Source organism: Aptenodytes patagonicus, chromosome 12 (genome assembly GCF_965638725.1).
Source record: "Aptenodytes patagonicus chromosome 12, bAptPat1.pri.cur, whole genome shotgun sequence".
Taxonomy (NCBI): domain Eukaryota; kingdom Metazoa; phylum Chordata; class Aves; order Sphenisciformes; family Spheniscidae; genus Aptenodytes; species Aptenodytes patagonicus.
The window spans coordinates 6,626,557-6,639,340 of record NC_134960.1 but is presented as its reverse complement, the minus strand read 5'-3'; the positions used below and the strand labels follow the sequence as shown (position 1 = coordinate 6,639,340).

At 49.1% G+C, this 12,784-nt stretch overlaps 1 protein-coding gene across 1 annotated transcript in view; it reads left to right on the top strand.

Moving 5' to 3' along the window:
- The window catches only part of MGAT4B (alpha-1,3-mannosyl-glycoprotein 4-beta-N-acetylglucosaminyltransferase B), a 52,549-nt gene that overhangs the window by 33,170 nt on the left and 6,595 nt on the right, over positions 1 to 12,784 (top strand). The window contains exons 2-9 of the mRNA XM_076349642.1: positions 3,122 to 3,301; positions 3,985 to 4,125; positions 4,972 to 5,105; positions 7,686 to 7,732; positions 9,847 to 9,960; positions 10,401 to 10,476; positions 10,859 to 10,973; positions 11,732 to 11,862. Coding sequence (XP_076205757.1) covers positions 3,122 to 3,301; positions 3,985 to 4,125; positions 4,972 to 5,105; positions 7,686 to 7,732; positions 9,847 to 9,960; positions 10,401 to 10,476; positions 10,859 to 10,973; positions 11,732 to 11,862 — 938 coding nt within the window. The remainder of the gene's footprint in view (positions 1 to 3,121; positions 3,302 to 3,984; positions 4,126 to 4,971; positions 5,106 to 7,685; positions 7,733 to 9,846; positions 9,961 to 10,400; positions 10,477 to 10,858; positions 10,974 to 11,731; positions 11,863 to 12,784) is intronic.

Here is a 12,784-nt window from a genome sequence, read left to right as displayed (position 1 = left end):
TGTCTAAAGACAGCTCGCCGAAGACCGTTGAGTGCAAACATTAGGCATGGCAAGGTGAGAAATGGGTTATTTGCAGGGCACAATGTGCGCTGCAAGTACTGCAAGTTTGAGAGGTTTTTGGTCTCCCAGGTCTGTCCTGCAGACCGTCGCCTAACACCGCCTTTCTTTCTTTATTAAACCAGTGTATTTTAAGCCCGAAGCAATGTGTTATCTCTCAAGCAAAAGTAAGCTGAGTCTTTTTTTTAATAGCTAGGAGTTTTTGTCCTGCAATGCTTGAGTCTGGAGATATTTTAAGAGCTCTGCTATCTTGTGCTGTGAGGGAATATGATAAATATGTAGATAGGGAGTGCTGCTGCTTTGAAAGGTAAGTAAAGGGCCTGTGCTGAACTGACACTAGCTGAAAAATTTGTTCGGCCTAATTAGCAGCAAATCACTTCTGTGTCCAACCTTGCTTGTGGAGATGGGAGCCAATTTCCCCCCCCTCTTATCCTCTGCTGCCCTTCGTGGCTTTTCAGAGCCCTCCCTGGCTGAGCGGCCGAGGGTTTTTGCGAGGATGGCAGGTCTGCATCCACGTGTCATTGCAGACCAACAAGTGCGAAATGGCATTACTGGAAATTCATGGGAAACTGTACGCCCATCGTGAGCTTTGTCTCGGACTATTTGAGCTGTCACCGGAACCGGTCACAATCGATCAGCTTTTAAATTTCATGAAATTTTAATTAAAGAATGGAAAGCCTACGAAGACATCATAGGACAAGAGCACTGGAAACAAATACAATTTCACTTCCAACCATTAGCCAGAAAAGCAGCAAATGGTTGACTGCACATCACCATTGCACTCTAATGAAAAGTACAGCTCTTGGCTTCGGCGCGCAGGTCATTAGTGACTGAATAATCAGTGACATTTCCCTTCTAAATCTGACACAAACGAAGTGCAGTGCTCTGGAAAAAGCCATTAAGTGCAAAGCCTTGCCTTTACTCTGCTCCAGGTATTGCAGAACAAGATCTAATGACAGCCTTTAGCTGTGATTTGACTTTGATAGCATCCACGGGATAGTAACCCCCCGATATGCCGAGAGCCAAATGCTTCCAGCCTTGCACAAGCACGGTTTCTGCCATCGTTTCGTGAAAAAATGGGGAGCGAGACTTGCTCCTTGCTGGGGTTCACAGATGCCACCAGTAAAAGATACAAGTAGGAAAACCTATAATCTAGAGTACTGGGAAGCTGAAAGGTATATTCTTACGTCTGAGAGCTACCAGGAGGTAAAGGTCTAGCTCATCGTGGAGTCACTTTAAAGCCTGACATCCTCCTGTGAATTCCTGTAGCAGCTCCCGGAGCTGGGTGTTAGCCTGTTTTTCTGCAAATTTTTAAATGTTTTCTCGATGGGAGTGGAAAGCGAGCGGCACCGCACAGGAAAACGGAAGGACTGGTCTTGTTTATGTCTGTCCCTTGACTTTCTCTGAATAACGTGTTGTCAGATGGATGGAGTAATCAAATGGGTGTAACTAACTTCCTCTGCTCCCTCCCCATGTGCCGGTGGCTTTGAAAATAATGCTGAAAGGTTAATAGGAGCCAGACTGCCTTGGGGGGGGTCCCCTTGTGTTGAAGCAGTAAGTCTTTAAGGGTTTTTTTGAGGAAGAGACCCCACGGGGGAAACTTTTCCTAGGCAAAAGCATTGGCGGGAGCTGGACTGGGAAGCACTGTTGTCTTGGAAACTCTGTGCTTCGGAGCTGGGTATGTCTGATCTTCAAAATTCCTTTTTCTTTTTCTTTATGGACCCCAAATTAGAAGTTGCCGATGCAGTCAGTGTGTCTTTTTTCAATGGCTCTGATTTATATTTAGCCCTATGTCGGGAAGTTCCAGTGCAGTGTTTTTGGTCATTAGCTCTCCTGGTTGTGTTTGGGCTAAGGGTCGACTATCCAGTGGATGAATCTGTTTTGGGTGTAGTCCTGTGAGTTATAGCCTTACTGAAAACACAGGAGTGACCACAGATGAAAGTGTATTTTTAATGAGTAGTTTCATTAATAATGGGGTAAAAAAACGGCCCGGGAAAGTTCATTAATGACTAACTGATTCCACTCCCAGCTATTGTATAGTTAGTTCCAGCTGAAGGCTCTCAATAGTTTTATTGCTTAAAAAGGGCATGGTGATAAGATGTTGTTTCAAAATAAAAAGCTTTATTGCCCTATCAAAAGTTTCTTTTTTATATATTACATTTATGATGCATCCTTAAGGTGCGTATCCACACACTTGGATTTATATAAGCATCCAGGCAGCTATTGCCGTGTGATATTCGTTATCCTGCCTTGTTTCGGAGAGCTTAGATTCCCAAAATCCCTTTTGGCCATTAGAATTTGGGACTCTTTTCCAGAGCTGGAGGAGGCGCTGTGCCAGCCCTCGTCTCGCTGCAGAGTGGCGTCCCCCTTGCCAGCATCTCACTTTCCATCACTTGGCGTCATCTGGGAGATGACCTGTGACATCTGGAGAGGGCCTTCAAGATGCTGTCTGGGGGTTCTCCCAAATTACCCATTCAAATGCCCTTTGATGTGTGCTCTTAAAACTCTTTCCTTTGTGCACCACAAGGGAACCACAGCAAGGAGCAAGGCAATTAAAAATATTGGTATTCCTTGGGTTTGTCGTGGCTTTAACAGGCCATCACCACCAGTGCTTTCAGTTCTTTTTCACTTGACTCTGGTTCCCCGCTGCTCGCTCCAGTGGTTGCTGTCTCAAACTTCTGGAGCTGCAGAGAGATGCGGAATATTGCTCATAAAATTAATGCCAACAGCTGACTCCCCTTTTCCAAGTATATAGTGAAGAAGAACTACCATGCAACTTATTTTTTGCTGCATGCTTTGGTCACAGAGAACGAGGTCCTGTTTCTATACGACCTGGAAACCCAAGTTAAAGAGAAAAATGGAAGGAGCTTTTTAATTGTAGTTCTGCAACTTAAACTGCCCTCTCTCCAACACAACCCATGGGTGCGTGCTGGACCACAGCTCCTTAAACCCATGTTTTAAGGATTGTGGAGGTAGGGGAGGTATGAGTGATGGGCATTGCTTTTGTGACTTGAAACCCTTCCGAGCGCGGAGGAGAAAGCTTCTCTCTCTTTTCCATCTTCAGGTGACGTTGTGGACATCTACCAGCGGGAGTTTCTCGCCCTCCGAGACCGACTGCACGCAGCCGAGCAGGAGAGCCTGAAGCGCTCAAAGGAGCTCAACCTGGTCCTGGAGGAGATCAAGAGAGCGATCTCAGAGAAGCAGGCCCTGCGGGATATAAACCGGACCTGGAGCAGCTTATCTGGTGAATAAACAGAGAAGTTGAGGATCTCGGGCTGTTTTGAAGCTGTGGCTAATGAGGAGGTAGAGGTGTGCGTGCGTGTGCGTGTGTGCAGGGCTGCGGACAGGACGTGCTCTTCTCTCCCCCGGCGCGAGCAAATTGTGGAGTTCAGAGGGACCTGGGAACTCTTAAACTCCTGTTTAATTAGAGGTGCATATACATCATTAAACACTGAGATTTGCCTCTGCTGCGGATATTTGCCAATTTGCTTGCTTACAAGCTTTTTTTTTTTCCTTGCAAGTCATACATGCCGTTTCCTATGACTGTATTGAATCCATATGGAAAATGGGTATCCAAGGAGAGGGGGGAGGGAGGAGTTAGGTTGGCTGAGCACCTCTCACCAATTTATTTGTTCTTTTTTTTTTTGCTCAGTTGAAGAAAATTGGATCTCTACAGAAAGATCCGATTTGACCTTCATTTTATCTTCATTCTCCCCCCTCTTTCCCAAATATTTTAGGACTTCTTTAAGGCCCTCATGGCTCCTTCTGAACTTTAATTGGGTTTGTGGTAGCATGTTAAAGGTTGGCCTGATTTTTTGTGACCCAGCTGTAGTCTCGGGTGGCCAGGCTGCTCTAAAAAGGCTTTTTTGCCTTGCAGTCTCTTCTTACCTACCGTTCCTTCCAATTGATTCCCTTTTCCTTTTTAAGACGAAACCAAGTTAAAACTGTGGAATATCACCAACAAGAATGTGCTGCACCTTCCCACCATCTTCCATCATTTGCCACATTTGCTGTCAAAGGAGAACAGTCTGCAGCCAGCCGTGCATGTGGGACAGGGGCGCACTGGAGGTAAATGGGAATTAGTGCTGCTTCTGGTGCTCTTCCTCACCTTAGTGCCTGTCCCTCCCCTATCCTCTGGGCCTGGCTGTGGTACGGAGATGAGCAGGACTGGAGGAGTGGCTGCATGCATCATGCAAGCTTCCTTGGTATCATGGCACGTGGGGTGGGTAAGCCATGTCACGTCTGCGAGTCTACAGGGGAGTGCTGTCTGTGCTCTTGACTGGCACTAAAATGTTCTCGATGCTTCTGCCAGATGTTTTTTGCTGCTTTCCATCTCCAGAGTGCTCTAGACTTTGCCTGGAAGGTGGTCAGATGAAAGCACAGTTTGCAGGGTGCTTCACAGAGACTCTAACCTGTCTTAGGAGACAAATCCCATCTGAAATAGGACTTTGGGTACTAGATGATTCTCCCCCTGCTCCCAAATCCCAACCCAAAGCCAAAGACCTGACTTATCCCTCTTAAACTGAGGTGCTTCTGGCTATGGGAGGGGTTTGGAGAGCAAGGGTGGTCTTGAAGTTGACGTTCACGGGCTGAAAAGGCCCCTAGGAGGGGGAGGGGTTTGGGGTGTTTCCTTAGGCACCAGTCTTTCAGGGAGAAAAGAAAGAGTCTATCTGACTGCCATGGGTGCCCTGCCAGCCCAGCGCATTGGCATGCTGCTGGTTGGTACCAGGCTGAGGGACAGGAGTATGGGAACCCTACGTAGCCCAGGAACCCACCAACCTGCTGATCACTGCTGGTTTGTAATGACGGAGCATGGCAACGAGCAGGTGAACCATGAGGCTGTCATGGGAGCGGAGCAAAGTGTCTTGTCCCAGCACACCCCCCTCTCTAAAATCTATCCTTGGCTCTGGGCAGTGTCCGTTGTGATGGGAATCCCCAGCGTGAAGCGGGAGGTGCATTCCTACCTCACCGACACCCTCAACTCCCTCATCTCAGAGCTCACTCAGCAGGAGAAGGAGGACTCCGTCATCGTCGTCCTCATCGCCGAGGTAAGACAGAGCTTTGCCTGTTTATTCCATTTCGCTGTTTATCCCGTTTCCCTGGCCCCCGTCCCATCCCACTGTCTCCCAAACTCAGTGCCAAACAGGACAGCTGCCCACCTGGAGGCCAGCTCTGCCGCTTGCCGGGCCAGATAAGCCCAGCCTTGGGCTGCCGTCTGACCAGGATCATTAGGTGCGTCCTGCCCAAAATGAAACACCGATTGGGCCAGAGAGGGTCAGGATGCGAGCAGGCAAACATTAGCAGCTGCCAGTGCAGCACGTGCATTCATCGTTCTGGTCTAAATCATGATGGCTCTTGCAGGGTGCTTGAGTGGTTGTTCCCAAAATGTGCTGGAGCAGCCCCATGGCCACATCTGGGGGAGCTCTCCTGAAGCAGCTTCGTTTCTCCGCGTACCTGTAAGACAGCACTAACCCCCTCTCCAAACCCAAGAGCCCGCTGCTTTGGGGCTGAGACTAATATGATGCCTCTTCGTACCGGAGTCTGGAGCCCAGAATCAGTTGCTGAATCCAGGGGCTAAAAAGCCTTGATACATTAATCCTCAAGAGCTGCTTTTATCGATGGGTTTAGATGGTTATTTTTCTCCATGGCTTTCCCCTCAGGATTATTTTCTTGAGCTTGAAGTGCATTTGTCTTAATTTCCAGAAATCCAGTGAGAAAGATAAACCTCAGTGGCGTGTTACTGGGAGCGGAACAAAGATAAATGTCTGGGTTTGCTGCCTGTTTACCCATAATTTGACATTTTGAGTAGCATTTGGTTTTTGGGTCTCTGGCTGGTATTTCGTACAAGGAGAAGGCTGCACAGATGGGTGCAGCCCAAAGTGCCTGGGACAAGGTTCGGTCCTGGCTGTCGTTTCCCTTCGAGCCAGGACAGGTTTGGTGGCTGTTTTCACAGTGGGTGGCTTAAAGCATGAGAGGATTTAAGTAGCTTGACCAAAAACATCTGTTTAGGACTGCAGTAATATTTTTTTTTTTAGTTGACTTGAAAATAGGGGGCATGCTGCGATGGCAGCACCTGACTTTCCGTGTGTACCTGTGACGAGGGAAGTGAACAACAAAGAAATTAATTCCGATACCGTGAAGTGCAGGAGCACACCTGGCCATAGCCCAGTAACAGCGATGGTAGTTGTTGCAGATCACCACTGTCACTCTTCTTTCTTGCTGACACAACGTCCTCCTTCCATGCAAGTGTCAACCACCGCTGTGCCTGCTCTGCCTCTTCCCAGACAAAGTGTTTCTCAATGTACCTGCACTTGGTGTTGCTTGTTAGGGCTCTTCAGGCATGGGATAAAGAATAAACAGTGGAGAGGTGGTATGAACCTGGACCGGACGCTGGGTAATTTAGAGACGCAGGACAACGAGTAGAGCAACTGAATGTCCTTTTTGGGATGGGGACTTCTCATTTCTGAGTGCCACCGCTAACCGCCACGGGTGTCATGCACAGCGGCCAGGCTGCCTGGGAGAGCCGGGGGCTCCTCGCCTGGCAGAGGGGAGCCCTGGGGCGAGCTGGCCGGCTCAGCTGTCACCAACCTGCCGTTTTGGTGGCAGCTGGGCACTTGGAGTGGAGCTGTGTGTTTGCCCCCAAAGCCAGGAGCATCTTTCCTGCCTTTGTTTTTCCCGTTGCTGTTTTCTTGGCAGCACTGGGGTAAGAAATCAGTCCAGCACCAGAAGCCTGAGCCCTGTTTGGGAAAGGGACCTTTTTCCTCTCGAGAAAACCCTCCCTTGTCACCGTTCCAGCATGGAAGCACTGTCCTCAGCTTGTGACATACATCCCCGGCGTCTCACTTCTCACCTCTGCCTGGCGCCAAGCGCAGCGGCAGCCGGTCCCGGCTTCTGTGATGCTGCGTCTGCAGATCTGCCCGGTCCCGTGATCCGTACAACCTCCCAAAACAATACCGCCACCGGGAAACAGGCACAGTTTTTGCTCCTGGGTCTCCTGCCCTTTGTTCTTGGATTTTGTTTTCCTGGTCACTGTGCAAGATGGTTTCTGTCCAGTGCCTGTCCCTGTGTTTGCACTTACCTCGCCTGCAGATAGCGGCGGGCGGTGCTGCTGACCTTTGCCTCCCAACTGTTACGGGTTGCCAGGTTGATTGTGGGAAGAAACTGTTGTTTTAGGAAGAAAAGCATCGAAATAAACCTGAAATGAAAAATGCATGCTTATAAATAGACCCCTCTTTTTCACAAAAGGGGTGGAGATCCTTTTCTGCCAAGAGTATTCGCTTGGATGAAAGCCAGCATGTACAGAGAAAAAAAAAATAGTCCAGAAGTTAACACTTTGTGCAAACGCTTGGCGCTGGCAAGGGCAGAAGTGCCAGGAGAGTATGTGGGGAAGATGTGCAGTCCTTTGGGGTGGCTTTTGGTGTGTGGTGCCTTTGGTTAACACTGGCCACAAAGGAGGGCTCCTAGGAGACCATCAGCATGGGGAGAGCGGTTAAACTGGATAAAAGGAGACATGAAGATGGTACAGAGGTGCTGACAGTACCCCCGGGGTGTGTTGAAGGTGATTTCTGAGCCATGGGGGGCACAGGCTGAGGCTGAAGGATCTAACGCTGCTTATCTTTTGTTTTCAGACAGATCCGCAGTACACAGCCGGAGTGGCAGAAAATATTAAAAACTTGTAAGCACTTCCAAATGAGTACGGCGGTACGGTCTGTGCCTGTAGCGAGGCCAGGGAACGGCTTCATTAAGGAGAAAATACATGCTTTTATGCTTCACTTTTGTATTTTTTTTGTTGTTAGGGTTTTTTTCTGTTCTTAAATTCTGGGCTATCTTTGCTATTGCCGCTTCCACTTTCTGCTTGTTCTAAAATGCATCCCATACGTAGCTTCCATTAGGCGGCTTTGTGCTTGCGGTATTTAACACACGCAGTCATGCCGTTTCATTTTGCTCTTTCTGTCCTGTGGCGTTGCGAGAAGATGGATAATTTAGGTTTCCAGTGATCCTGGCAATTGTTTCTGTGTCTAGTGCAGCCCTCTACCTGCTCTGCGGAGTCAGAGCAACTGGGCAGCGTGGTAAGCACACCCAAATGCTCCTGCCTTATTTTGCTTTAAAATCCGTGATCCATTTTTCTTCCTGCTCCAGCCTGTTTGTTTTTCCCTTGTTCTAGGCGCTAGTTACATTTGTCTCTCACGCTAGCTGCTATTTATGTCCTGGAGTCTTAGTGGCTTTTGCAGCTTCGTCAGTGGCTGTTTAGGCAGGAGCCGGTGACGGATTATTAACTGTGAGCCAGTCCGGGCGTTAACAGCATCAGAGCTCAGAGGCAAAAGAAAAAGGTGGTGAGAGAAGAGGCTGTGACTCCTGTCCAGCTCCTGCGATTGCATGTTTCCAAAGGATCGCAGTCGCCATAAGGAGACGCAAAAGGGCAGCACATCCTCCCGGCACCCCACGTCCCCGAGCCAATGATGGGAGAGGGGCTGGGACGTGTGCGGGGAGGGTTGTGTTCCCGGGCACTTGCAGAAGAGCTGAAACAGAGCCCTCCATCTTGCTGTACAGGAGCTGGCAGAGCTCCCCTCCTTCTGCCTGCTGGCAGGAGGACGCACTTATCAGGGGATAATGGACTAATTGTCCGATGGGTCCTGATGAAATTACTGGGCGCTGCTACAGAGAGTGCTTCTGCATAGAAGGGCTGAAACTTTAATTGACTTAATGATTTGATTTCTCGCTGTCCCCCTCTCCAGTGCCTCCTGCCTTTCCCTGATTCACTGAAATTATTTTTCTTCCAAATTGAATTGAGGTGGTGTGGGGCCAGGGCAGGCTGAGCTCATATCACAGGAGGGAGAAAGCTGTTGCTGCTTCGGTACAGGTTTTGTCAGCTCAATGAGGAGCTTCTGTTTCACTGCTGCCTGAGGAAGGGAAGATTTGAGTGTTAGCTGAAAATCTTGCCAGTCCCAAGGAGGGAATAAGGAAGGGAAAAATAAGTGAGACCTTTTTGGCAATCTCGCTGCTTTGTCTCCCTCTGCCCCATCTTCTGTCCTTCGGGCTCTGCACAAACAAAGGAAATCAGCCTTGCACCAAATGTTCTCAAAAAGGCAGTATAAAAATAACTGGTTTTCCCGCTTATCTCTCACAGTTACAGTAATCTCTGGGTCTTGCTTGCAAGGCTGTTGTAGGTACCTATTTTTCAGATGGGTGACATTTTTTTCTGTTTGAGTTTGACTCTTTAAAGGGTTCTTAACCGCATTATAGGGAAAATAGATGCTGATTTTATCAGCGTAAGGGAACTAGGTAGAATTCCTGCTGGCTGTCCTAACTACAGGACAGCAGTGTTTTAAGTAACTTAACAGAAATGCGTAACATAATCTCTGCAAAATGGCTTTTAATTACTGATGCATTTGGAAAATGTCTAAATGCCGGTAATGCCAGCAAGTCCTTTCTTTGGTGCACCAGTCTGCAGGTCTGTTTAATCCTGTAGAGAGTACATGGTGCTCGCAGCTGGTCTTTAAAGCTGACCCATGTGTGCGTGTGGGAGGGAGGAGGGATGCTGGGGGGGGAGCACACGAACGTGGGGCTATTAGAGACCATGGGAGGGAGAGAGCAGCTTTAAAACTCCGGGGCAGTCCCTCCTGATGTCCTTTGGTGGGGCCTGGAAGTGCACTAGCTGCTGGGGAAGTTTTATCTTAGAGGCTGTATTTTTTGTTTGGTTCTGCGGTTCAGTGTTTACCCAGCGATTTGGTCTATGAAACGGTGTGTCAGACACGGAGGTATTTGTTTACTGCTGCTTTTCTCCCTCAGATTCCCAAAGGAAATACACTCAGGTCTCCTGGAGGTAATTTCCCCGTCTCCGCATTTCTATCCTGATTTCTCCCACTTGCGGGAATCCTTTGGGGACCCCAAGGAAAGAGTCAGGTAAGAATCAATGAGCTTAAAACCAGGCAAGCCCTGAATTAAGTAACTGCAGCATCTCCCCCCCTGACTCCAGCAGGAAAAGCTCTTCCACAGGGCCAGGCGAGGCCCTTGAACTTGCTTTATCCAAGAGCTGGAAGGACGGGGGGGCGGGGACGGGGATATGAACTGGTGCCAGCTTTGCAGGGCTTGCCTTGTGCTGCAGTGTTTCCATCACCAAGTGAGGGGTCATTTTAACCCAGATGATGTTCATTTTGGAAGTCCCTGAGTTTTCCAGTAACTCTTAGCTGACCAGTTTGAGACCAAAAGGGGGAGGCCGTATGCCATCCCCTCCTCCAAGAGCTGTGTCACCTTCCTGGCTTAAACCCAGCCTCGGCTGGCTCCCCCGAGCAGCCCGGTACCGCAGGAGAGATCAGCGCTCCCATCATGTTTGTCTCTTGCAGGTGGAGGACAAAGCAAAACCTCGACTACTGCTTTTTAATGATGTATGCCCAGTCCAAAGGCGTATATTACGTGCAGGTGGGTTTGGTGCTGGGGGCGGAGGGGAGATGGGTGTACCTGTGAGTTCACTGTGGCTCGTACCCAGCTTGGGAGAGGGCAAAGAGCATGTCCAGTTGTGTGATACAGCAGAGTGGGAGCAGGTTTTAACCAGATAGGTAGGTTCAAAAGCTAGGTTTCTGAGATGCTTTAGGCTTGGAGACCTCCCGCCTAGGGAGGGAAGGAATCCTTGTTTCATTTACCTGTTAGATTGGGTGAGAAAAATCTGCTTGGAGCATCTTCCAAACTAAACTAGGTCTGTGCCAAAGCTTTCCTCCGGTCTATGGCGTGATTGGCCTGCACAGGGAGGCTCTTACTGGAACCTGGATGGGTCATTGACACTGAGTGTCCTTTCCTCTTGCAGCTGGAGGATGATATTGTGGCCAAACCAAACTATCTCAGCACGATGAAGAACTTTGCCTTGCAGCAGCCCTCTGAAGAGTGGATGATCCTGGAGTTTTCTCAGCTGGGGTTTATTGGTAACGTTCTCCCCCACTTACCCCAGTCCCATCAGACACGGACACAAGTGCCTGCTGGTTCTTGCAAGCAGTTATGCTCTTGGTCCAACAAGTTGTCTGCACAAGATGGTAAAATACTTGGACTTGGTCCCTCCCTATTTTTGCAGTGACTCTTGTGTTTGCACAGGGGAGAAGGATCCTCACAGCTGGTACTGCTGATACTCACTTTTAATAAAAATAAACCTGGTCGGTGGCCCAGCTGACAGCCAAACAGCTTAGACGTGACCAGTAGCTTTTAGGCTGGATGGGATCTGGAGTTGCCTAAGAGTGTGCAAAAGGAAGTTTACATCAGCACAGAACTATTTTGGGAACAGCAGTACATGGTTGCAGTAGCAGCTTGATCTGTTATTTTGGATGCTGGTTTGACTGGCTTAAAACTTATAGTTTTCGGGGCAGGAAATGGTCTGTCCTGCAGCTGGCTGAATGTTTTTCATCCTTATTTCTCCCTACTGAATGGAAGAGTTTTAGACCTTTTGATACTGTTGTGACCTGTGAGACACTAATGCTTTCTAATTCTGCGATGAATATTAAATCCGGAACTGTATTAGCAATGCCAGCAGTACTGGTACATAAAACAGAGCTGCACGCTATTTCCTTTACGTAGAGAGATGGACACATCCAACCTCCACAGCCCACTCTCCAAAGTTTTTTCTTCCCAGCTCTGATTCTTGACCATTTCATACCGTAACTGCTCTCTCTTCTCTCTTTCTGTGCTGTAGGAAAAATGTTCAAGTCTCTGGATCTGAGCTTGATCGTGGAGTTCATCCTGATGTTCTATAAGGACAAACCCATTGACTGGCTGCTGGATCACATCCTTTGGGTGAAAGTCTGCAACCCTGAAAAAGATGCAGTATGTAAACAACCTCTGTTGAAGGGAAACCTTCTGTTGTGTGTGGGCAAATGTACGCTCGTTCTGTGTCTCCAGAGGATCTTTTCTGTGAGCTCTGGTGCTGACTTTGCGCCGAATCGTGCCGTCCCTGTGGAGTGTGCCGCAGGGTGTCCTTGCAGATTGTGTAAGCAAAGACCTGGGAGTTCAGGCTTTTGTAGTCTGCAGCTGCCAGAAAAGGCATTATTTCTGCATCTAAGCACTAACAGGGTATTCCTCCTCCAGTCCTCGAGGAGAGTAGCCGTTCCCCATTCTTCTGTGTTGTTTTTCATGCTGGTGTGCTTCTCTCCCTGAAGCCATTCCCCGCTCGCTGACTATAACCCCAGAATAACCCTTTGGCTCTGGGCTCGTGTGCCATACCCGCCTGGAGCACACACGCAGGCTGCCCAGAGAGCTCACCCCAGATGACCCAAGAGCAAGCCCGCCGTGCGTGGTGTGCCAAAATGAAGCCAGAGCACGCAAAGCTCTTATTGGGATTTCTAGGAGGGCGCAGAGAGGTGAAATGGGCTCCATTTTCATGCTGCCATCTCATTTGCGGAGCCATGTCTGCATGAAGCCTTACAGACAGCAGCACAGAAGCCCCCGTGCCCTGCGGAGGTTGTGTTTGAACTCCCATCAGCAGCAGCAGCGAGGGGCTAAAGCGAGTGGGAAGGGCAGAGGAGGAGTGTGTGTGACAGCAAGTGGAAGATGAGCTCACCACCAGATACTCTCCTGTCTCCTCTCTGAACATATTGTATTTACTCATACGCTCATTCGCCCTCCTCCCCCGGCAGAGAATGAGCAGCGGAGTCCCCGTGCAGAGCTTGAAGCCAGTCACTTAGGACAGACCTCATGGCCACAACTACTTTGTGGTGGCAAATGCCAGAGCAAGTGGTCACTCTGGGGA